The 26,259-nt window shown below is 36.5% G+C and overlaps 1 protein-coding gene across 6 annotated transcripts in view; it reads left to right on the top strand.

The window, feature by feature from the left end:
- Positions 1 to 26,259, top strand: part of EVI5 (ecotropic viral integration site 5) — a 245,418-nt gene that overhangs the window by 112,742 nt on the left and 106,417 nt on the right. For 2 of the 6 annotated variants that reach the window (XM_055403204.2, XM_055403203.2), the window contains exons 11-13: positions 3,250 to 3,303; positions 5,105 to 5,137; positions 5,695 to 5,841. The exons of 1 other annotated variant lie outside the window; for it this stretch is intronic. In XM_055403204.2, the coding sequence (XP_055259179.1) occupies positions 3,250 to 3,303; positions 5,105 to 5,137; positions 5,695 to 5,841 (234 nt within the window). The remainder of the gene's footprint in view (positions 1 to 3,249; positions 3,304 to 5,104; positions 5,138 to 5,694; positions 5,842 to 26,259) is intronic. 3 more of the 6 variants (XM_055403207.2, XM_055403205.2, XM_055403206.2) reach the window with 2 other exon arrangements.

Below are 26,259 nucleotides of genomic sequence, written 5' to 3'. Positions count from 1 at the left end.
AGTGGTGGTTTCCCAGGCAAGTGTACTGACTACTAAAGGAGAGAAGGGATAGGGGAAATAAAAACAGGGGCGAGTCTGCAGTGATTGGAAATTGAACTTTGGGAAGAAAGGATATTAGGGAATAAGAGACAGTGAGAACTTGGTAGGATCAATGGATTATCCCAACTAAAATGATACTATTGAACTTGGGTGATTTCATAAAATGAGTAAGCTGGAAAGAATAGAGTGAATTGGTTGAAACTAATATTCTACTATTTTGTGATATTTAGGTTGTTTTCATCATTAAAAAATAATGCTTATAGTTACCAACTTTGTATATAAAGTTTTGTGGTATCTTGTATTTCCATTGTTGTTGTTATTTAGTGGTTAAATTGTGTTTGACTCTTTTGCGACCCCATGGATTGTAGCCCAGCAGACTCCTCTGTCCATGGGATTCTCCAGGCAAGAATACAGAAGTGGATTGCCATTTCCTTCTGCACGGGATCTTCCCGACCCAGGGATTGAACCCATGTCTTCTGCTTTAGCAGTCAGATTCTTTACCACTATGTCACCAGGAAAACCTTTAAAAGCTGTAATTGCTAAAATACTGTCAGGGTAACCTTGAAACAGTCTTTAATACCTCATAAAGACTATTATATATTTTCCATCTCCTCAGGAAGTGAATATCACACAAATGAGGAATTTATGATTTATTGATGATAAAAGTGATATTAAGATATTTGTGTAGGTGGTATCGGGGAACATATTTGTGTAGGGGAAAATGAATTTAGGATTTATTTATAGCAAAACTTCAGAAAATTTAAATGGTATGGAAAGGGAAATCCAAGTGAGTGTTTTTAGTTTTAAATCTTATTATTTTATCATCATTTCGAGTGTAATATTAACTTTATTCTCTCAATTGTCTGGTTGAACTTTACTTCCTAAGTCTTTTAGAATAAACAAAATGCTACTTATTTTTCTCAAGAAATATGTTGAGAAGATACTGAGAATCATGTTTCTTTCTTTAGCTTTTCAGATTTTAGCAGCATTTAATCGTTGTTTGTTTATGTAGACCATTATACTATATGTAGTGTGAATAGCCAAGAAGTGTTTTATTCTCCTCAAACTATTTTGTTGTCTGAGATCACATATAAGGTAATATCTATTCATATCACCTAAATATATTCTAGTGAATAGAGCAAGAAAACTTAATTTGCAAACTATCTTTGTAATAACTCTAAGATATATTCCAATTTATGCTCTACCTAATAAGAGAACAATAATTTATAGTCTTATTTTCTTTGTTACGAGATTTTATATGTTATGTGCTCAGTCACTCAGTCTTATCCTACTCTTTGTGGCCCCATGGACTATAGCCTGCCCTTGGGGTTTCCCAGTCAAGAATACTGGAGTGGTGTGCCATTTTAGTCCTTACTGACAAATAATAGATTGAATCATAGAAAAATTTCTGAGGAAGACAATTTTAGCAGAGATTTAGAGAAAAGTAGGGTTGAAAGAAAGTTGGATTGTGCTCTAGAGCAAACTGGTACAGAAAGGTAAGAGGGAGTTTGAAATAGCAAAGTGATTCAGTTACACACATATATATATTTTTTCATATTATTTTCCATTATGTTGTCACAGGATATTAACTATAATCCTCTCTGCTATACAGTAGGACCTTGTTGTTTATCCATCCTATATATAATTATTTGCATCTGCTAGTCGCAAACTCCCAGTCCATCCCTTCCCCATCCCCAGTCTTCCCCCTTAGCAACCACAAGTCTGTTCTCTGTCTGTGTGTCTGTTTCTGTTTCATGGATATTTTCATGGATATTTCATTATTTTAGATTCCACTTATAAGTGATATTATGTGGTATTTGTCTTTCTCATTCTGACTTACTTCACATAGTATGACCATCCTTGTTGCAAATGGCATTTTGTCATTCTTTTCTGTGGCTACTGAGTAATATTCCATTGTGTATGTGTATCACATCTTCTTTATACATTCATCTATTAATGAACATCTAGTTTGTTTCCATGTCTTGACTATGGTAAATACTGCTGCTGTGAACATAGTGGTGCATATATCTTTTTGAATTACAGTTTTGTCTTGATATATATGGGAATTCCCGGGTGGTGTAGTGGTAAAGAATCCACCTGCCAGTGCAGGAGATGCAAGAGATGTGGGTTTGATCCCTGGGTTGGGAAGATCCTCTGGAGTAGCAAATGATAACCCACTCCAGTATTCTTGCCTGGAAAATTCCATGGACAAAGGAGTGTGGCAGGCTACAGACCATGGAGTCACACAGAATTGGATATGACTCAGCAACTAAGCACACATGCTTGATATATATGCCCAGGAGTGGGATTGCAGGATCAAATGGCAATTCAATTTTTAACTGTTTGAGAACCTCCATATTGTTTTTCATAGTGACTGCACTAATTTATAGGGTGTTAGATTTAATACTTAATAGTAGTAATTTGACAGAGTTTTGAGAGTTGGGCATTGAATAATTAGGTGCAGAGTTTTTTTTTAAATCAGGTTTTACTTTTAACTATAGGAAAATGCTGATAATTAAGTTTGAAGCAACTGATGATGAATAATTCATTTGATTAAAACAAATCATTATATTTTCAGAGTGGAAATTTGCAACTTTGCATGTACAGCACATTATAAATGGAGGCTGATCTAGTTTTAAACTGAGAAGTTGATGTTTATCCTGTTACTATACATTTTTCAGGTTTCTTATTTATTTGATAATAGACAATTGACTATTATTTATGTTGTCTTTGTAAGAGATAAATGAGTTAGAATCTTTTCTATCTAATGGGGATGTTAAGACATATAAGAAAATATTGGGAATTCTCCAGCAGTCCAGTGGTTAGGACTCTGTGCTTTCAGTGCTGAGGATGTGGGTTCAGTCCCTGGTCGAGGAACTAAGATCCTGTAATCTGCAAGGAGAGGCCAAAAGAAAAAGAAGTGAATACTGATTATGAGTCCTTTTGCTAAGTACAGAAAAGAAAGAGATTATTTCTGTATGTACTCTAGCTTATATTTAAAATTCAGACACAGGCAGAATGATAAATATGGTCATTTCCTTTTCCATGCATTTCTTATTCTGAGCCTTTAAGAATTTCACAGATGATAAGTAGGCATTTCTTAGATTCTTTTCCTGTTTATTAGAGGTGGTACATTTTATGGACTATGATTTAGGTGTCATTTTTCCTTCTCAGGAATGTTTGCAAACAAACGTTTGTTTTTTTCTGCAGAGGTTACGAACAGAAAATAGACTTTTAAAACAGCGCATTGAAACATTAGAAAAAGTAAGTAAATTGCTACCTCTGTAAACGTCTATTGATTCACAATAACTTTTCTATTTTAAATAAAGGCTCAAAAAGCTAGCACGTCTCCAAAATTGTGGTACTGACTGCTTAGCTTGCGTAGCTTACTACTTAACTAAATAACTTGTCAGTAAAAATTGATCATTACTAGTCCTTGAACTCTCAGGTCAAAGTTTCAAACTAAGGTTGTTAATAGAATAACATATTAATATTACTTGTTTTCGTTATATAATCTCTAAAAAGTATGTTCTTCAGGGATAACCTAATTGAGAATCCATTCCGTGTAGTGTTTTAAAGATGACTTTCAAATGTTTTCCTGACTGTCCAGACATATATTAAATGCGGCAGTGATTTCTTTAAGACCTAGGTTTGCTTTAAGTTTAGTCAAAATGACTAATTCCTTACATAAAAACTCATCATGAAGTTGATTTTTCAGTTCAGGAATTGTGCCTAAACTTTTGGTTCTTAGAATTATTTTGATAACACTTGTTACCCGTTCCTCTCTATTTCATATAAAATAACTGGGTAGATGTTGCAATTTTGTGTTATTTTTCTTATACACTTTTGATATGTCTTTTGTAGTCTTCCTGGTACTATAAGAATATACTGAGTAATAAAAGCATAGTCTATGACACTTGTTTTATTTAAGATGTCCCAATTCACAAACCCTTGGTGTGTTTTTTTTTTCTTTTAACCAAAGATAAGAATTAGTTGTTTAAAAAATACTCCTCACGATATTGCCAAATATCTTAAAATCTTCCCTGAAAATTGATTGGTCAATATTTAGGAACAAAATGAATGAAGATACAGATTATTTGCATTTTTCTTTTGTTTGGAAGTATTGATGGTTTCATGTTAAATAGCATAGCACAAGGACAGAATTTTATTACATATGTATTTTTGTTGTATAATAATTGCAGGTACATTATATTAAGGATATAATGCCTTCATCTTATTAGAGTTGCTTTGAAGATAATTCTGCTTTTTTGGTAACTGCTCATTTTAATTATATATATATATGAAACTAAATGTTCAGTTTATAGTAAACTATACCTCTTTCTAGGTGGTCTTTTATCTTTGGAATAAGACATTTTTACAGAGAAAGTATTTTTATTTCCTCGAACCTTGAGATTAATAAAGGTGCTGTTGGAAAGTGTTAAGTTTGGATTTTGCTTCTAGAAAATTAAATACATTTTTGCTGGATTATTTGGCCTGGGTGTGTTCTTTAGCACTTAGAATCCTGTAAATACTTAGATACCAATTAAAGTCCATAACCACAATGTTTAGTTACTCTGTTATTGCTAGAGTTTATTACAGTTGAGCTCATTAATATCATTTGTCATATTTTCCTTGCTTTGTTTCTTTGGAACTCGCTGTTGCACAAATTGCTGTCACACTTTATAAGTGGAATTGCTGACTCAAATTCCTTCTCCCTTTCATATAAATGATTTGACAATATGGATAATGCTAAAAATACTTTAAAAGTATGCTTTAAAAAGAAGATATTGGTTTGTTCCAAATTATGAAAAAAACCCTCTTGGAATTTGTGTTTGGTTTCTTCTAGAAGTACATGATCTTCTCCCATTTATCTTTATTTTGATATATATATTTTTAAGAATAGAAATACATACAATAAAAAACCATTTTAAAATCTAAATGTCCATTTTAATTGCAATGAAAAGTAGGTGGAATTTGGGTATGTTTTGTTTCTTCTTATCCTGATTTTATCACCTTTGTTTTATTTCTGTCTCTTATATTCCTATCTGAATTTTTCCTTTTGTAGGAAAGTGCTTCCTTGGCAGATAGATTGATACAGGTATAGTTTTTGGTTTTTTTTTTTAAAGCATTTTCTCTAATATCTAAGGGAAGTCCTAAACCTAGAAATTCATATTTTAATGCATGCAATTTTACATGCATTTTTCTGGAAATAATTTTTGGGGTGGTATCTATGGGTGTAAACTTAATTTTTGATAGCAATGTGTTACTTTTATTAAAATAAACCCATCTTTTGCACGTTTTAGAGCTAACCTTATTTTAAAGTATTTATTCCAAAATGACAATCAGTGGATTCTGCAAAATTAACCACTTTTCATTGAAAACATTAGTCCTGCATGTACAGTAATATTGCATGAATTGAATTTTTATTGACTGAAAGAGGAATTGTTCTTAAGATTATCAGATGAATTTTTCATTGAGTCTCCCAAAATTTGCTGGAGCAATAATAAGCTTCTGGCTAATGATGACTTAGATTGTTCTGTTTTCTGAGGTGATTTTTTTTTTTAACATGTCAAAGTAAGTAACTAAACCTCACAAAGGCAGTCTTTCTTGAATCTATCCTAAATTGCTTTACACACAAAAAAATTATGTCCTAAGGGACAAGTGACAAGAGCCCAGGAGGCTGAGGAAAACTACCTCATAAAACGGGAGCTGGCCACCATCAAACAGCAGAGTGATGAGGCCAGTGCTAAACTGGAGCAAGCTGAAAATACCATCAGGAAGCTCCAGCACCAACAGCAATGGGTAAGGAGTCTGGTAGTGTTTTTTCTCACCTTCCTCATCCCCTTCCTTTAAACTTTTTTTTTAAGCACAACTTCTGTGCTCTAGTTTTTTAACAATTTTGTTTTCTACTCTAATTGAATTCTTAATTTTAAGTTTTATAATACTTAGGGGTCTTATTGTGGCCTAAAGACTCCTCGTTCTAACATTTTTTTTTTCCTGTTTACACAGTTTTGTTAGAAATGGGTATTGTTTCCTTACATTATATGTTTTAAGTCACAGCAAATAAGTGGTGTTTGTCAGACCTGCTTTTTAGGTTTTAGATATGTTTTAATAAAAAGTATTTTTTCATTTTACAAATTAAAAGATTAATTTGTAAATCTTTTGCCAGTGTTTGTTAATTGTGTACATAAGATACTACCTAGCGTATAGAAAATATGTAAATATCTTATTTAGATCTTTGATAATGTGGTGATTTATGTCTTAGAAATATTGTAGTCCTCATACATCAGGACATTAAATTATGGGTTCAGTTGTATGCTTAAGTTTTTTCCAGAAGAGAGAAATTGTCAAAATAAAAAAAAAAAGGATTTAAAAAATATTATGTTAACTAACTTAGAGTACTGTAAACTGCTAGTGATCATAGAACTAGCCTCAGGTATCTTTTGTAACTTAGATAGTAATTTCCATTGGCAAATTCTGGCCAGTGTGATCTTAATCAAAAATTTGGAAGTTAAAAAAACCCAACTATATGAGAGTTAAAAAGAAAAGCCAGCTGTTAATCTTTGAGAATATATTATTTCTTAGTTCAGCTTTCTGTTTTCAAGTAAGAGTTGGATTGTAACAGGAATAGGAAGAAAAAGTGTTAAACCTACAACTCTATAGGTAAAGCAAAGAGAATGACTTCAAAGTTGGATGTTATTTTTATTCAGAAAAATTAAGAAATGCTATTATCTTATCAGCATGAAAATGAGAAAACTAAAAGCAAAAAGAAGAGATTGGTAATGAAAAAAACATAACATACAATTTTTCTTATTATGTTAATTGAATATAGTTACCAAAAACTGAATAAAAAAGTAGTCAAAGAATACATTCATTGCTTATTATCTGTGGAAGACTGGTTCCAGGACAACTGAGGATACCAAATTATTGTGTGCTCAAGTCCCTTTTCTAAACAGCATCGTATTTGCATTTAATCTGCATGCATCCTCTCATATACTTTAAATCATCTCTAAGTTACTTATAATACCTAGTACAATCTATTACGTTGGCCAGAAGTTCATTCAGATTTGTCCGTACCATCTTACAAACCTGAACGAGCTCTTTGGTCAACCCAATAAATGCTATGTAAATAGTTGCCTTCATATGACAAATTTAAATTTTGCTTTCTGGAGTTTTTTTTCCTGAATATTTTCAACCCATGGTTGGTTGAATCTGCAGGTGCAGAACCTGTGACTGTGGAAACCTAACTGTACTAAAATGTGAGAACTCAGATGTTTTATTTTGCCTTTGCATGAAATATCAGTAATATCAAAGCATCAGTTCAGTTCAGTCACGACCGACTGTTTGCGACCCCATGAATCACAGCACGCCAGGCCTCCCTGTCCATCATCAACTCCCGGAGTTCACTCAAACTCATGTCCATTGAGTCGGTGATGCCATCCAGCCATCTCATTCTCTGTCGTCCCCTTCTCCTCCCGCCCCCAATCCCTCCCAGCATCAGAGCCTTTTCCAGTGAGTCAACTCTTCGCATGAGGTGGCCAAAGTACTGCAGTTTCAGCTTTAGCATCAGTCCTTCCATTGAACACCCAGGATCAATCTCCTTTAGAATGGACTGGTTGGATCTTTTTGCAGTCCAAGGGACTCTCAAGAGTCTTCTCTAGCACCACAGTTCGAAAGCATCAATTCTTCGGAAGTCAGCTTTCTTCACAGTCCAACTCTCACATTCATACATGACCACTGGAAAAACCATAGCCTTGACTAGACGGTCCTTTGTTGGCAAAGTAATGTCTCTGCTTTTTAATATGCTATCTAGGTTGGTCATAACTTTCCTTCCAAGGAGTAAGCGTCTTTTAATTTCCTGGCTGCAATCAGCATCCACAGTGATTTTGGAGCCCGAAAAATTAAGTCTGATACTGTTTCCACTGTTTCCCCATCTATTTCCCATGAAGTGATGGGACCAGATGCCATGATCTTAGTTTTCTGAATGTTGAGCTTCAAGCCAACCTTTTCACTCTCCTCTTTCACTTTCATCAAGAGGCTTTTGAGTTCCTTTTCACTTTCTGCCATAAGGGTGGTGTCATCTGCATATCTGAGGTTATTAATATTTCTCCCGGCTGTCTTGATTCCAGCTTGTGCTTCTTCCAGCCCAGCGTTTCTCATGATGTACTCTGCATATAAGTTAAATAAGCACGGTGACAATATACAACCTTGACGTACTCCTTTTCCTATTTGGAACCAGTCTGTTGTTCCATGTCCAGTTCTAACTGTTGCTTCCTGACCTGCATACAGGTTTCTCAAGAGGTAGGTCAGGTGGTCTGGTATTCCCATCTCTTTCAGAATTTTCCACAGTTCATTGTGATCCACACAGTCAGAGGCTTTGGCATAGTCAGTGAAGCAGAAATAGATGTTTTTCTGGAACTCTCTTGCTTTCTCCATGATGATTGGATGTTGGCAATTTCAAAGCATTAAAACAGGAAAAACAGAATTGAGAGGTCACGCTGAGAGTTAAGCTGAACTGAGTTATCAGTGTAATCTGATTTTGTCATGGGGAAAGATAAATACTATGTTTATATTTGGTATAAGCTACAGTCAAATACATTAGAATCATGAATTATTAGTTTTTTACATATTTTTTCAAATAATAAGACCTGTGGATAGATGTGTATTAAAGATAAAAAAATACTGGTTTATAATGAAAGAGCTAAGTGGGCAGACGAAAACAGCCAGAATGAACTGAAGCTTTTGAAAATAGTTAAGTGTAACAGAATCCCTGTACTCTAATTCAGGGACAGATAGACCGATACTGAGGACCTATGATACAGCAAGTAGAAAGCAAATCTCTACTTCAATTTTGTTACCATCTAAGTAAGCATTCTCTTAAACTGAAATAAACTGTAAAGCAGTGTATAAAACAGCAATGTACAAAAATAGGTGAAAATATCAGAGCCTTGGTTAAAATTTCTATTTCGAAGTAAAGTGTATATCCCTGGGTAATCATTACTTCCAGGATGATCACAGAAATATTACTTTTTAAAAAGGATCTTATAAAATAAGAGATACTAAAGGCTTTGAGGTTGGCAACTGCAACTAAGTAATAATGGCTGGATATCTCAAAAGATCAGTGACCTTGATAATGCTTCATTAAAAATTTATGAAGCATCTGGTTTGTGAATAAATAGAAAAATAACTTTTATTAACTGAAAGCTAATTTACTCTGTATAAGTCATAACAAACTAACAAATTCTTAGAAGTTATTGGTAATTGGGTCATAACAAACTATTTCTGTAATAAACAAAAATTCTTACAAGTTACTGGTAGTCTCTCTCATATATCATTCTTGACAAAGTAGAAAAATATAGACGAAAATAGTAAACAAGTGGTTTTACAAGTGACTGCGTCAAAACGGCTGTTCATGTTGAAGAGATATCAGAGGTCTTTGTCTCCTAAACCTGTGCTTCAAATATATATTATTTAAATCTTCATATACAAGGTATATTTAAGGTTTACATATGAAATATTTTAGGAATGTAAATAATATGCTAATGCTGAGTCAAGATTTCAAAATATTTAAACAGTCTGTTCAGAAAAAGAAACTAAGTAAAAGATTATCTCATAGAAATAAATCTATAGTTTTAAATCTTAAAGATATATCTTAGTGGTGCTTTATGTAACAAAACCTTGAAATTGATTGAAAATCAGGAATTACCTGTAATATAATGAGACTCCCCACATCCCTAATCCCAAGTATAGTCTTCTAGAAGTATAGTAATCCAATTCTAAGTAGCTTGTAGAAAATTTGTGTTGTTCATCTAGTTTGAATACCAAAACTCATATGAAATGTTTACAGACTGTATTATGGTAAGTTTAGGAAGATGTGGAATCACTGGATATTTTTAGATTCCACTAAAGAAGGTTTTAAAGATCATCATGAAAGTGAAAGTGAAATCGCTCAGTTGTGTACACTCTTAGCGATCCCATGGACTGTAGCCTACAAGGCTTCTCCATCCATGGGATTTTCCAGGCAAGGGTACTGGAGTGGGTTGCCATCATCATAGGCATAGTCATTTTTAAGTATTTGAGAGGTGAGCTTATGGAAAAGTAGTTAGTCTCTTTTGATATTACTTCAGAGGAAGAACGTGTTTAAGATCCAAAGATACAAAATCTTATTGGAATTTTGACAAATGGAGTAATTTCTTTGCAAAGTACTGAGAATACCACTCCTTAAAACTGACCAACTAACATTGCTAAATGTCTTGATTACAGCCTTCCAATATAACATCATGAAGTCTTCAAAATTCTCTAAGGTTTTCAAGTTTATTCCAGCAGGAGACATTGAATTACCAATATAATCAACCACCACCACCACCCTCTACTTCCAGTAGTGTCATTTTATATAATATAAATAGCTTTGTATTTCATATAGGGAACTGAATTCTAATACTGTTTTGCTAGCTTTGTGACTTTGGATACTCAAGGATTGGGTTTCTTTTCTAAAGTGATTATATAAGGCTTCCTTGGAAGGAAAGTTATGACCAACCTAGATAGCATATTAAAAAGCAGAGACATTACTTTGCCAACAAAGGTCCGTCTAGTCAAGGCTATGGTTTTTCCAGTGGTCATGTATGGATGTGAGAGTTGGACTGTGAAGAAAGCTGACTTCCGAAGAATTGATGCTTTTGAACTGTGGTGCTGGAGAAGACTCTTGAGAGTCCCTTGGACTGCAAGGAGATCCAACCAGTCCATTCTAAAGGAGATTGATCCTGGGTGTTCATTGGAAGGACTGATGCTAAAGCTGAAACTGCAGTACTTTGGCCACCTCATGAGACGAGTTGACTCACTGGAAAAGACTCTGATGCTGGGAGGGATTGGGGGTGGGAGGAGAAGGGGACGACAGAGAATGAGATGGCTGGATGGCATCACCGACTCAATGGACATGAGTTTGAGTGAACTCCGGGAGCTGGTGATGGCCAGGGAGGCCTGGCGTGCTGTGATTGATGGGGTCGCAAAGAGTCGGTTACGACTGAGCGACTGAACTGAACTGAAACCCTGTTAAGTCTTTCTCTTTAATTTTTTAAATGAACTTTCAGTTCAGTTCAGTCGCTCAGTCGTGTCATATAGATCACTGAAGTAGAAATTGAGAGTTCAGAAATAAGCCCATACATCTATGGCCAATTGATTTTCAAAAAAGGGTACCAAGACCAATTGATAAGGAAGAATAGGTTCTTCAACAAACGGTTCTTGGAAAACAGGATATCCCCATGCAAAAAAATAAACTTTGCCTCCTATCATACACCATATTACTCAAAATGTATATCAGCCATCTTTGTGCTTTTAAAACATATAACGATAAATCTTCATGAGCTCAGATATGGCAGTGGATTCTTAGATATGAATTCTTTGGCACCAAAAGGATGAGCAACAATAGCAACCAAAAAACAGGTAAACTGAACTTCAAAAGTAAACCCTTTGAGCATCAAAGAACATTGTCCAGAAAATTAAAAGACAGCCAACAAAATGGTAGTGAATATTTGCAAATCACATATTTAATTGTTTAGCATCTAGAATATATAGAGAACTCTGAACAAAAAGACTACTCAGTTTTAAAATGAACAGAGGATTATACAGCATCAACCAAGACATGGAAACATCCTACGTGTCCACCAATGGATGAATGGATAAAGAAAATGATACACATAAACACGCACAATACACCCCTGCATGCTAGAATATTATTCAGCCATGAAAACAATGAAATCTTGCTATTTGCAACAACACGGATGGACACTGAAGGCATTATGCTAAGTGAAATGTCAGATAGTGAAGGCACATATCACATGACTCACTTACATGTGAACCCCAAAACGAAAAATCCACCAAGCTCATAGATAGAGACAACAGATTGGTGGTTTCAAGAGATGGGAGGATGAGTGAAATGTGGTTAAGGGAATCAAAAGGTAGAAATTTCCAGTTATAAATAAGTCATGGGAATGTAATATACAGCGTGGTGATTATAGTTGACAATACTGTATTGCATATTTGAAAGTTGCTGAGAATAGGTTTTGAAAGTGCAAAAAAATTGTAACTGCATATGGTGTTAAATGTTAGACATTGTGGTGATCCTTTCACAATTTATACAAATACCGAATCATGATTTTGTACACCTATAGTTAATATAATGTTATATGTCAATTGTATTTCAATAAGACATTTTTTTAAGTAGGCAGAAGACTTGAATAGACCTCTTTCCAAAGAAATATACAAAAAGCAACAAACATTTGAAAAGATCCTCAACATCATTAAGCTTTAAAAATCACCTCTCAGTAACTTAAAAATGACTACCCAAAGCATTGGCTAGTGAAAAATTTATAGCATCGAATGCTTATATTAGGTAAGGAAATAAGTCTCAAACCAACAATCTATTCTTCTACCTTAAGAAACTAGATTTGTCCAAGAAAATTGAACCTAAAGCAAGCAGAAGGAACAAGAATAAAGAGAGTAGAAATGAATGAAATTGAAAACAGTATAAAACAAAAATAGAGAAAATCTGTGAAACCAAATGCTGGTTCTTTTAAATCATCAATGAAGTTGATAAAACTGTCTAGACTGACTAAAGACTAAATAGCCCAGGTAGGGATAACATTGACTTTTTACATATATATCTAATTTATCTTGTCTTATACCCTGGATTTGTCTGATTCCTTCTTCGTGGTGTCATATTGTCTGTAAACTATTAGATTCAGTTAAATATTTTTAACATTTAGATTATAGTTGATATTGTGAACTTTGCTTTAAATCAGGAATCCCATAATGTAAGTTCCCACTGTTTAGTGATGCTGAGTTTGTTTGCCATGCTGAGTTTGGTTACCACACACCCTCTCCCTTGTAAAGGTATGGTTTCTTTTTTGCAATAATTAATATACTGGGAAATACTTTTGTACCAAATAAATATCTTATCCTCTATTCACCTATTACCTAATGGTTTTAGCATCCTCTGATTGGGTTTCCAAGATGGTGGTTTCCATATTTTCTCATTTTTTCCTACTCTGTTAGCTAACGTTTCTCTGTGAAAGAGAATTTTTTCTTTTTTTCCCCTTCAATCTCTCTCTCTTACTTACTTTGAATACTTTTGTATCATTCCAGAATCATGTGCTTTTATTTGTTTTGATGTTTCATATCATTTTTAATGATTTTAATGAAGTTGGTACAATGATATATATTAAACTTCTGAGTGGCAGTTTTTAGTATAATTTTTAATAGATTCTGAGTATTCAGTTCAGTCACTCAGTCGTGTCCGACTCTCTGCAACCCTATGAATCACAGCACACCAGGCTTCCCTGTCCACCACCAACTCCCGGAGTTCATTCAAACTCATGTCCATAGAGTCGGTGATGCCATCCAGCCATCTCATTCTCTGTCGTCCCCTTCTCCTCCCGCCCCCAACCTTTCCCAGCATCAGAGTCTTTTCCAGTGAGTCAACTCGTCGCATGAGGTGGCCAAAGTATTGCAGTTTCAGCTTTAGCATCAGTCCTTCCAGTGAACACCCAGGATTGATCTCCTTGAGAATGGACTGGTTGGATCTCCTTGCAGTCCAAGGGACTCTCAAGAGTCTTCTCTAGCACCACAGTTCAAAAGCATCAATTCTTCGGCGATCAGCTTTCTTCACAGTCCAACTCTCACATCCATACATGACCACAGGAAAAACCATAGCCTTGACTAGACAGACCTTGGTTGGCAAAGTAATGTCTCTGCTTTTTAATATACTATCTAGGTTGGTCATAACTTTCCTTCCAAGGAGTAAGCATCTTTTAATTTCATGGCTGCAGTCAGCATCTGCAGTGATTTTGGAGCCCCCAACAATAAAGTCTGACACTGTATCCACTGTTTTTCCATCTATTTCCCATGAAGTGATGGGACCAGATGCCATGATCTTTGTTTTCTGAATGTTGAACTTCAAGCCAACCTTTTCACTCTCCTCTTTCACTTTCATCAAGAGGCTTTTTAGTTCCTCTTCACTTTCTGCCATAAGAATGGTGTCATCTGCATATCTGAGGTTATTGATATTTCTCCCAGCAATCTTGATTCCAGCGTGTGCTTCTTCCAGCCCAGTGTTGATACTCCTTAAAAAGTGTTTGTGTAGTACACAATTCTTGAGTAATTGTCTTTAACAGATCACTGGTTACATTTCATGCTGGCTCTTTGAACCTGATATTATTGGTTTTCAAAAATGATGTTATTTTATTATAATTTTTAATTGAAATATGTAGTTGATTTACAATATTAGTTTCAGGTATACAACATATTTACTACATTTAAAGTTATCACAAAGTAATGGCTATATTTTCTTGTGCTGTATACAATGATCTGTGTTGTTACTTCAGTTCAGTTGCTCAGTCGTGTCCGACTCTCCGTGACCCCATGAATCACAGCACACCAGGCCTCCCTGTCCATCACCAACTCTCGGAGTTCACTCAAACTCATGTCCATCGGTTGGTGATGCCATCCAGCCATCTCATTCTCAGTCGTCCCCTTCTCCTCCCACCCCCAACCTTTCCCAGCATCAGAGTCTTTTCCAGTGAGTCAACTCGTTGCATGAGGTGGCCAAAGTATTGCAGTTTCAGTTTTAGCATCAGTCCTTCCAATGAACACCCAGGATTGATCTCCTTCAGAATAGACTGGTTAGATCTCCTTGCAGTCCAAGGGACTCTCAAGAGTCTTCTCCAACCCCACAGTTCAAAAGCATCAGTTCTTCGGCGATCAGCCTTCTTCACAGTCCAACTCTCACATCCATACATTGTTACGTAGTATTTACTAAATAAAATTTACTTCCATTTAGTAATTTTAAATGATAAACATTAAACTAAGCATAAGATAAAACCAAGCATTTAGATTAAACTCTCCCTTGAAGTCATCTGCATATCTGAGGTTATGACGTGAGAGTTGGACTGTGAAGAAAACTGATCGCCGAAGAATTGATGCTTTTGAACTTTATGGTGCTGGAGAAGACTCTTGAGAGTCTCTTGGACTGCAAGGAGATCCAACCAGTCCATTCTAAAGGAGATCAATCCTGGGTGTTCATTGGAAGGACTGATGCTAAAGCTGAAACTGCAATACTTTGGCCACCTCATGCGACGAGTTGACTCACTGGAAAAGAGTCTGATGCTGGGAGGGATTGGGGGTGGGAGGAGACGGGGACGACAGAGAATGAGATGGCTGGATGGCATCACCGACTTGATGGACATGAGTTTGAGTGAGCTCTGGGAGTTGGTGATGGACAGGGAGGCCTGGCATGCTGTGATTCATGGGGTTGCAGAGTCGGACACGACTGAGCGACTGAACTGAACTGAATCCCTTGAAGTATTTGTTATACAATGTTACACATCAGTTTTCTTAGGAAGCCCCTAGAGGTAGAAATGATCCAATAATATTTTGTCCCTTTTGAGTGTGATGAGGCACAGATATGTTTATGTTGAATGATTTTTACTGAGAGATCTATTGTCTGAGTCTTGCTTGATCTATTAATATTTAAAAACTTTTTATCCTACATACGACTGCTTATCATTCAGGTGTTCCGAGTCAGTAATCTTTGTCCATCAGTTTATTGGCGAGGATCAGTGTATACAATAAGGATTGTAACAGTTAATGTTGTTGACTGGTGAAGTGACTGCCTTTCAGATCGTTGGGACCGTTGTACCAGGAGGTACTAAACAGGAGGCTAGGCAAGATTTCTTTTGATCTTCCTTCCTCTTCCTATAATTCTAGAAGAAAATATGAAATAATTATGTGATAATTTTAATAACCAAGGATTTTGTGTGAGGAATAAAAACTAATTATACTTAGAGTAAACATAGAATAAACATTAATAAACTAAAAACTGTTAGTGCAAGTTGTGAAATCTTTTAGATAATTTATTTTAGAAAATGTGTTTTTTGAGCAGCATTTAAAATTGCTCAACACGTGATTTTACCTAGTTGATTTGTTTTTCTTTATGAATATGGAAGTTAATATCTAACATCTCTTCCTGCATAATAAACACTTAAACTGTATTTTGGTGACATTTCAAGAAAAAGCCATTTAATTTTAAAATCCATGTAATTATTGGTAAATTTATTTAAATTTCCTAAAAATCCAAAATGGTCTATATTCAGTTCAGTTCAGTCGCTCAGTCGTGTCCGACCCTTTGCAACCCCATGAACCGCAGCACGCCGGCCTCCCTGTCCATCACCAACTCCCAGAGTTTACTCAAACCCATGTCCATTGAGTCGGTGATGCCATCCAACCATCTCATCCTCTGTCGTCCCCTTCTCCTCATGCCCTCAATCTTTCCCAGCATCAGAGTCTTTTCCAGTGAGTCAGCTCGTTGCATGAGGTGGCCAAAGTATTGGAGTTTCTAAGATTAAATGTTTTATATTCATATGTAATCATTTCTTTTCAGCGTAAATAATAAATGAATGCTTACTTTAATGGAAATAATTGTTTTCTTAGTATTTTTTTAATCTTGCAGTTGAGTGTAAAAATAATGAGATGATCTTCCACTTTAAAGGATATATGTCATTTTTCAGATGTTGGAAATAAATCATTTAAAAAATGATATACCGTTTTTTCAAAAAAGTTTAGTGTGGCAAATCTTTCAATAAGGCATCCATATTGCTAGGATTTTTTTAAACAAAGACTACATGTAGCATGTGGTAGGGAGGATTACAAACATCTTTTGGGATCATATGCTGTGTGGGAGAGCAAGATACAACTTAAATTTTTTTTTTTAATCTTCTGATATTGCTTTGCATAGAATCATAGTCTGGACTGTTTGCCTATGTAATAATAGTTTTCTCAGATGCTTTAGCCATAACAATAGAATGAATGTACCATGTGCTGTGCTCTGCTGTGCTTAGTCACTCAATTGTGTCCAACTCTTTGCGATCTCATGGACTGTAACCTGCCAGGCATCTCTGTCTGTGGGAATTCTCCAGAAAAGAATACTCCAGTGGGTTGACGTGCCCTTCTCCTGGGGATCTTCTTTTCTCAGGAACTGAACCTCACTCTCTGGCATCTCCTGCATTGGTAGGCAGATTCTTTACCACTGAGCAACATGGAAAGCTCTAATTCTGGAACAGTACATATTAAAATTCTTCCTTGGTAGCTCAGATGGTAAAGAATCTCCCTGCAATACAGGAGACCAGTGTTCAATCCTTGGATCAGGAAGATACCCTGGAGAAGGGCATGGCTACTCACTCCAGTATACTTGCCTGGAGAATTCCATGGACAGAGGAGCCTCGTGGGCTACAGTCCATGGGGTTGCAAAGAGTCAGACATGACTGAGGGACTAATACTTTCACATATTAAAACAATATGTTAAGGTCTAAAAAGTATTATTTCATCCTTTATATGGCTTGCAAGTTAAGAATATGGGCTCTGTAATCCATATTCCCAATTGACAGATTTGCCAATTTCTTTTTACCTTGCTGGGTCTTTTTAGGTTACTTAGGTTAAGTGAGACTACAAAGTGCTTAGCATATGCCTGACATATAATGAGCATTCAGTAGATGTTAGCTGCTATCATCATTGTTGTTATCATCATAAACTTTAAAATGTTTTATACTGAGTGTAACAGGAACATCTTAAAACGAAACAGCTGCGTCGGAAATGATCAGGGCTTGGGCTCAATATGATAGTTGTTATTAAACCTCACTTTGAGCTTCTCTTGGCTTTGATGATTTTTTAAAATATTTATTTATTTTGACTGTGCTGGGTCTTTGTTGCTGCATGGTGTTTTCTTTAGTTGAGGTGAGCAGGGACTACTCTCTAGTTGCAGTGTGTGGGCTTCTCATTGCAGCAACTTCCCTTGTTGCAGAGGGGCTTAGTTGCTCTGTGGCATGTGAGATCTTCCTGGATCAGGGATAGAACCCATGTCTCCTGTGTTAGCAGGCAGATTCTTTACCAGTGAGCCACCAGGGAAGCCCCTTGATGATTTCTTTCTTCTCTCAAAAGTTTATCATTCTTTTCCTGACCTCAAGTCAACCTCATATATAAAAGCCCAATTTTTGTTGATTTGTTTTAAAATTTTCAATGCAGTGTTGTTGGTTTCCAGATTTTTATTGTTTTTTAATTATTTTTTTTCTATTTGGTTTGGGAAAACTATAAAGTGAGGTAGATTATCCATACTAAAAAGTTTTCTACTCAGAATTTTTGTTGCCCAGTGTTCACTTGTTTCATAGCCACTGTCTTCATGGCACATCCTCCTGATAAGCAGCTGGAAATGCCCACATGTGCTATAGTTTTTTTTCAGACTGTGTGGCACCCATAGCCTTTCTTGACATCTCTTATTCCACTGGAGGTAGTTAAGTTAAAGTGAAGTGAAGTGAAGTTGCTCAGTCGTGTCCGACTCTTTGCAACCTCATGGACTATAGCGTACCAGGCTCCTCTGTCCATGGGGTTTTCTAGGCAAGAGTACTGGAGTGGGTTGCCATTTCCTTCTCCAGGGGATCTTCCCGACCCAGGGATCGAACCCAGGTCTCCCACATTGCAGGCAGACGCTTTATCATCTGAGCCACCAGCAAAACTCCCTGTTTTATAAATGACACTCCTCCCACCCCCCATGGAAAAAATTTAAAAATTGAAACAGGTATTTTACAGTGCACAGTAATGTCTCTTTTAACAGTGGCATTTTTATCCCAGTTCTGCCACTCACTATTTGTCTGTCCTTTTACAGATTACTTAAATTCTGTATATAATACAAATTTTTTTACCCTATATATAATAAAGGATTATTGAGATTTAAGTGAGTTGGTCCTCTGGAATAATGCTTGGCATAGAATGAGTGCTCAATAAATGGTAGTTGTTATTAAGATTAATATTAACGTTATTTCAATTTCATTATTCTACAAGCTTGTTTGGTTAGTGGCATAAATGACTAATAATAACTAAAACGTAAGACTAAAACTGAAAGGTGAAGTTTTTATATCAGAAGTATATCATTTTCCTGATAAAATTTAGATCATCAAAATTTGAACAGCAGAATTAGAAGTGTAGAAATAAAGTGTAGAGAATTCAATTGCAGAAGCTCTGAGCCAGTTGAAAGGGACCAAAACCAAGCAAGAATAATAAAACCTCTATAATCAATACATTTAATCTTACTTATAAAATTACCCTGTATTAGAGTTCTGCAGAGTAATGAAAGTAATTCCAGTCCAAGAGAAGGAGAAGACTAATGTCCTAGCTCAAGCAGCAGGCAGGAAGAGAATGAATCCTCCCTTTTTCTGTTACATGTTATATTAAGGCCCTGAACAGATTGGCTGGTCCCCACTTATGTTGGGTGGGAAGTCTACTAAATCATCTGAAAACACCTTCACAGAAACACCCAGAAGTAATGTCTAATCTGAGCATCCCATGTCCTAGTCAAGTTGATGAAAATTAACCATCACAAGTCCAGCCTTTATCAACTTGGCACCCGTGTGCATCTCGTTAATCTATACTTAATCTCCAGGTAAAGAAAATAATAAGGTCATAATTCTGCATAACTTTATACAGTTATATCCTGAGCATAACCAAAAATGTACTAATGCCTTCCCTAGAACAGGTGGTAAAGTCCTTGAGTAATGTTTTCCCTTCTTGATATCTTATAATTTAATTACAGGATATACTATAAAATTAACAGTCCTTAAATGCTGTAATATAAAGTCAGTGCATCTTACATTGCATGATAAGAGAACAAGAGAGGTAGGAAAACACACATATTCAAAGAAAACAAAACATTCATAGCAAAATTAGGAGAAAATATTCATGGCAGTTACAGTCGTCATTTATGTAACTGATCATGTGGTAGTATTTGTAACTACCTTCTTCCACTACCCAAACTGTATTCCTTTACCTTCAACAAGCACCTCAGCTGGTCATGGTTCTTTGCTTGGTGGAGTGACCCAAATCTTGAATTCTGAAGGATCTGGGCCATAAGCAATCCTTCCTGAATTGAATTATTGTAATTATTTTTACCTTAATTACAAGGCATGATAATATTAAGAGACACTTGAAAGGATCTCCTATGTTTCACATGCTGCTGCTGCTGCTAGTCACTTCAGTTGTGTCCGACTCTGTGTGACCCCATAGACGGAAGCCTACCAGGCTCCCCCGTCCCTGGGATTCTCCAGGCAAGAACACTGGAGTGGGTTGCCATTTCCTTCTCCAATGTGTGAAAGTGAAAAGTGAAAGTGAAGTCTCTCAGTCGTGTCCGACCCTTAGTGACCCCAAGGACTGCAGCCCACCAGGCTCCTCCATCCATGGGATTTTCCAGGCAAGAGTACTGGAGTGGGGTGCCATTGCCTTCTCCGATGTTTCACATATATTCTTCCAAATCTCCATTGTAGTATAGTGGACTACTCGGTAGTGATCAGTCAGTCAAACCACCACCGTAATTCTCTTTTTTTACTTACTAATTCAGATGCATGAGGACTCAAAGTGGTTTGCTTTAAGTTCCAGTTTACTGTCTCTTCATGGAAGCATTCCTCCCTCAGTTCAGTTCAGTTCAGTCGCTCAGTCGTGTCTGACTCTTTGTGACCCCATGAATCATAGCACGCCAGGCCTCCCTGTCCATCACCAACTCCCGGAGTTCACTCAAACTCATGTCCATCGAGTCAGTGATGCCATCAAGCCATCTCATTCTCTGTCGTCCCCGTCTCCTCCCACGTCCAATCCCTCCCAGCATCAGACTCTTTTCCAGTGAGTCAACTCGTCGCATGAGGTGGCCAAAGTACTGGAGTTTCAGCTTCAGCATCAGTCCTTCCAGTGAATACCCAGGATTGATCTCCTTTAGAATGGACTGGTTGGATCTCCTTGCAGTCCAAGGGACTCTCAAGAGTCTTCTCCAGCACCACAGTTTAAAAGCATCAATTCTTCGGTGATCAGCTTTCTTCACAGTGCAACTCTCACATCCATACACTCAGGAACTAAGAAATCTAGACCAGCAGAACATAATGTTGCAAAGCAAACATTTTGTTGGTGAGTCTGTAGCAGTCATAGTGTCACTCCTGTTTACACTCCTTGATTCCTGTATCTGTGAATTATGGGAGAAAAATGACACTGTATATTGCACAGTGATGCACAGCATATTCATTCTTCTAGAGAACCTTGTCCCAGTCTTGTAAGGTATTGCCACCTAGCTGGCACTGGAAATGAGTTTTCAAGTGGTCATTCCACCCTCTGTCTGTACAGCTGCTTGATACTAGGGAATTTGATAAGACTGATGAGTTACATGAGCATGGGCCCATTGCTGTTCTTATTTTGCTATGATGTTCACTCCTTGATCAGAAGTAGTGCTGTGTAGAATACCATCACGGTGGAGAAGGCATTCTGTAATTCCACGGATGATAGTTTTGACAGAAGCATTGCATGCTGGGAAAGCCAGTTCATGTCCAGAATAAGTGTGTATTCCAGTAAGAGCAAAATGTCCCTTCCATTTTAGAAGTGGTCCAATATGATTAACCTGCTACCACGTAGTATGTTGATCACCCCAGGGAGTGGTGTCGTATCAGGGGTGTAGTGTTGATCTCTGTTGCTGGCAGATTGGACATTTAGCAGTGGCAGTAGCCAGATCACCTTGGCGAGTAGAAATCTGTTTGCTGAGCCCATGTATAATCTCTATTCCAGCCACTGTAGCTACTTTGTTCATAAGCTTATTGGGCTTTCTGAGGATAGAGGTTGACTGGTATCCACGGAATGGGTCATCCCATTCAATTGAGTTTTTTTTTAATGACTTAAAATCTTTTATTCCTTTAACTTGAGAGCACCATTTTCCCCTATCTCTATCAAGCAATGAAAAACATTTGACTCCAAAAGTAAAAAGCAAGAAACAAAAAATAAAAACCAGAACTTTTTAGTGCTCAGTAGCAAATAGTATTACAGTTTTCAGAGATGAGCTGGAACTGACCTCATAGTGCAGAGAGCATAGTGGAAGAAGCAGATATTATTATATTCCTTTCATCTAAATAGGGCAAGACTGCAGCTTTAGTGATTTGTCCACCCTAGAAGGGAAGAATGAGAATTCTCTTGCCACGAGAAATTTTGGATCACACTTTCCTTAGAGCCTAAATCAGAATCTTATACATTCAACTGATTTTTAAAAATCCTCTGCTGAGGTCACCCTTCGGCAAGCATTCACGTGGGAAGCAACATCTTCACAGTTTTAGCATATTCAGAAAGGTATGTCTCCATACATCTTCCCCAATTTCTTTGTCACCAGTTTTCCCTTTCTTTACATTGAACCAAGGTATGTCCACCATTTCCAGTTCATTCACCATGGGCCACCCTTTGGTCCATATTTCAACCAAGCAAGTGTTAGTTCTTTTTCCTAAACCCCCAAGTCATAGCACTAAATGCAGAATCTCCAGTGAGTCCATATCAGTAGTAAGAATTGATCCCAGTAAAAGGTTTTTGATCAATAATGCATATGAATGTAATTGAATAGAGCTAGTTGCTATATACAAAAATGGATAATGAGATGAAATTGGCTTGGTGAAGTTAGATTTATTCTGAATACTGTTAAAGTGTATCACTGCTTATATAATTTTCATTAACATGTTTGTACTAATAAACTTGGAATTAAAACTTCTTTAGTCTCAGTACAAAAGGGAAAGAAAACACCTACAAGATATTTATTGCCAAAAATGCTAACCATCATCTAAGCCTTCAGTGAGTTGTAATCTTTTTGTTGGTGAAAGGTCTTGGCATCTCAATGTTGATGGCTACTGACTTATCAGGGTGGTGGTTGCTGAAGACTGACAATTTATAGTTTTGAAAAGGCAAAGTGAAGTTTGTTACAGTGATTTTGATTCCTTTCATGAAAAATTTCTCTGTAGCATGCAATGCTGTTTGATAACATTTTGCCTACAGTAGAACTTCTTTCACAGGTGGGGTCAGTACACTCAAACCCTGCCAGTGCTTTATTAAGTAAGCATGTGTAATATTCTCTGTCCTTTGTTGTCATTTCAGTAATCCTCACGCATTGTCACCAGAAGTAGATTCCATCTCAAGAAAGCATTTTCTTTCCTTATCCGTGAAAAGGAACTCCTCGTGCAAGTTTTACCATGAGTTTGCAGCAAGTCAGTCACATCTTCAGGCTCCACTTCTAACTCTAGTTCTCTTGCTCTTTTTGTTACATTTGTGCTTACTTCTTCCACTGGTCTTGAACACCTCCAAGTCTTCGATGAAGGTTAGAATCAGCTTCTTTCGAACTTCAGTTAATGTCGGTATTTTGACTTTTCCCCATGAATCATGAATTTTCTTAATAGCTCCTAGAATGGTGAATCTTTTCCTGAAGGTTTTCATTTTACTTTTCACATATCCATCTGAGGAATGGCTCTTTTTTGACAGCTGTAGCCTTAAAAAATGTATTTCTTAAATAATAAGACTTGAAAGTCAGTATTATTGTCCGTGGGCTGCAGAATGGATGCTGTGTTGCTGCTGCTGCTAAGTCGCTTCAGTCGTGTCCAACTCTGTGCGACCCCATAGACGGCAGCCCACCAGGCTCCGCTGTCCCTGGGATTCTCCAGGCAAGAACACTGGAGTGGGTTGCCATTTCCTTCTCCAGTGCATAGTGAAAGTGAAGTCAGTTGTGTCTGACTCTTCGGGACCCCGTGGACTGCAGCTTACCAGGCTTCTCCACCCATGGGTTTTTCCAGGCAAGAGTACTGGAGTGGGTTGACATTGCCTTCTACAGGGTGTTGTGTTAGGAGGCATGAAAACAACGTTAATCTCATTTTATATTTCCATCAGAGTTTTTGGGTGATCAGGTGCACTGTCAGTAAATAGTAATATTTTGAAAGGAATCTTTTTCTGAGCATTAGGTGTCAACAGTGGGGCTTACAATGGTAAGCCATGTCATAAACAAATGTGCTATCATCAAAGCTATGTCATTAATTTTTAGAGAGCACAGACAGTAGATTTAGCTTAATTCTGAAGGGTCCTAAGATTTTCAGAATGGTAAATGAGCACTGGCTTTGACTTCAAGCCTCTAGCTTCATTAGCCCCTAACAAGAAAATCAGCCTGTTCTTTGAAACTTTGAAACCAAGTATTGACTTCTCTTCTAGCTATGAAAGCTTTAGGTGTCACCTTCTTCCGATAGGAGGCTTTTTTATCTACATAAAAAATCTATTGTTTCATGTAGTCACCTTCATTAATGATGTTACCAAAATCTGGATAAGTTGCTGCAGTTTCTACATTAGAACTCGCTGCTTCAGATTGCACATTTATTTTATGGAGATGGCTTCTTTCTTTAAACCTCATGAATCGATCTCTTTTCAACTTCAAACTTTTCTTCTGCAGCCTCTTCACCTCTTTCTCCCTTTATAGAGTTGAAGAAAGTTAGGTCCTTGCTCTGGATAAGACTTTGGCTTCAAGGAGTGTTGTGGCTGGTTTGATCTTCTATCCAGGCCACTAAAACTTTTTCCATTATCAGCAGTAAGGCTGTTGCATATTCTTATTATTTATGTGTTCAGTGAAGTAGCACTTTTAATTTCCTTCAAGAACTTTTTCTTTGCATTCACAACTTGGCTTTTTGGGACAAGAGCCCTAGTTTTTTTACATATCTTGGCTTTTGACATGCCTTCCTCACTAAGCTTCATCATTCCTAGCTTTCGGTTTAAAATGAGAGATATGCAATTCTTCTTTTCTCTTGAACACTTAGAGGCCATTGTGAGTTATCAAATAGCCTGATTTCAACAGTGTTGTATCTCAGGGAATAAGGAGGCGCAAGGAAAAGGAGAGAAATGCGGGGAGTGGCTGGCTGGTCAGTGGAACCATCAGAATACACACAACATTTATCCGTTAAGTTCATCATCTTAAATGGGTGTGTGGTTCATGGCACCTGAAAACAATTGCATTAGAAACAGCAGAGCTCACTGATCACAAGCCAAAAAAAAAAAATAATGAAAAAGTTTGAAATATTGTGAGAACTAGCAAAATATGACACAGTGACTTGAAGTGAGCAAGTGTTGTTGTAAAAACAGCGCCAATAAACTTGGTTTGAGGTAGGGTTGCCATAGAACTTCAATTTGTTTAGAAATAAAAACAGTATCTTCAAAGTGCAATAAAGTGAGGAGTAATAAAATGAGATATGCCTATATTAAATAATACCCACTAAACACAGTAATTAATAGTTAGATTGTCATATATGTAAAGACTATTGCAGTAGTTCAAAGAAAGATGAGAACATAAATAAAAAGTGACTCTGAAGAAAGGAGCAGACAAATTCAAGAAGTAGCTGGAAGAAAAACTAAGATTTGGTGATTGATTTGGTATGGGTTGAGTATAAAAATAGGGGAAGTTTTTACTTGGATGGTTGTTAGATGATGGGATCCTTAGCATGTAAGGAGGAAAAGATAGAGAGTCCAGTTTTGAAAGGTTGAATGTGAGGTGAGTGTGAGGCTAAACAGATGAAGAAAACCAGTAGGAAGTTGTGAATATGAATCTGTAGTTTATTAGAAAGATTGGGGTGAGAATACGGACTTGAGAGTCATCACTCTTTATATATCTGTATGTCTGTTGATTTCTATCTATATTTTTTGTCCTTAGAGTTCCATTATTGTATGTTCCTCTCCCTCCCTTTTTTTTTTTTTTACCATTTTGCAGATTCTTCCTTGGTGATCTCATCCATTGTCTATATAGAGTAAAAATCTGATATACATTGTATCTGATAATGTCTTTGTATGGACTGTATTAGACAATGGATGAAATCACATAGGCGGAATCTAGAAAATAAGAAAATTAACAGAAAGATTGAGAGAAAACACAGAATATAGAAACCGTGAAGCCTACTGATTGATACCTACATATATACACACATAAACACATAGACATATCTATAATGAAGTAGTAGAACTGACAGAGCAGACAGAGAAGATATGAGGTAAAACCATGAAAGAACCCCTCAGAACCTGGGGGAGGAGAAATTTTTAACGAGTGGTCAGTTGTTTTAAATTCCATAGACTATCTGGTGAAGCTAAGAGCTGAACAAAAAGGCTTTCCATTGAGTTTTTATATTGTTATTGGGTATTAATATTGTTAGTGATTAGAGCAGTTTCATCAAGGGATGAAGGCTAAAATTAGTTTGTAGTGGATTGAGGAACAAACTGGAGAGAAGAGAAATAACATGTACACTGTAGAATGAATCCCTTGAACAAAAGAGGATGATTAAAAGTTTTGTAAATTTTATTGCTAAAAATTTGTTCCCAGTA

This window comes from Moschus berezovskii, chromosome 4 (genome assembly GCF_049115385.1).
Source record: "Moschus berezovskii isolate FMDL1 chromosome 4, NW_MosBer_1.0, whole genome shotgun sequence".
Taxonomy (NCBI): domain Eukaryota; kingdom Metazoa; phylum Chordata; class Mammalia; order Artiodactyla; family Moschidae; genus Moschus; species Moschus berezovskii.
Note: the sequence above shows the minus strand (reverse complement) of the source record. Positions and strands in the feature narration are given on the sequence as shown.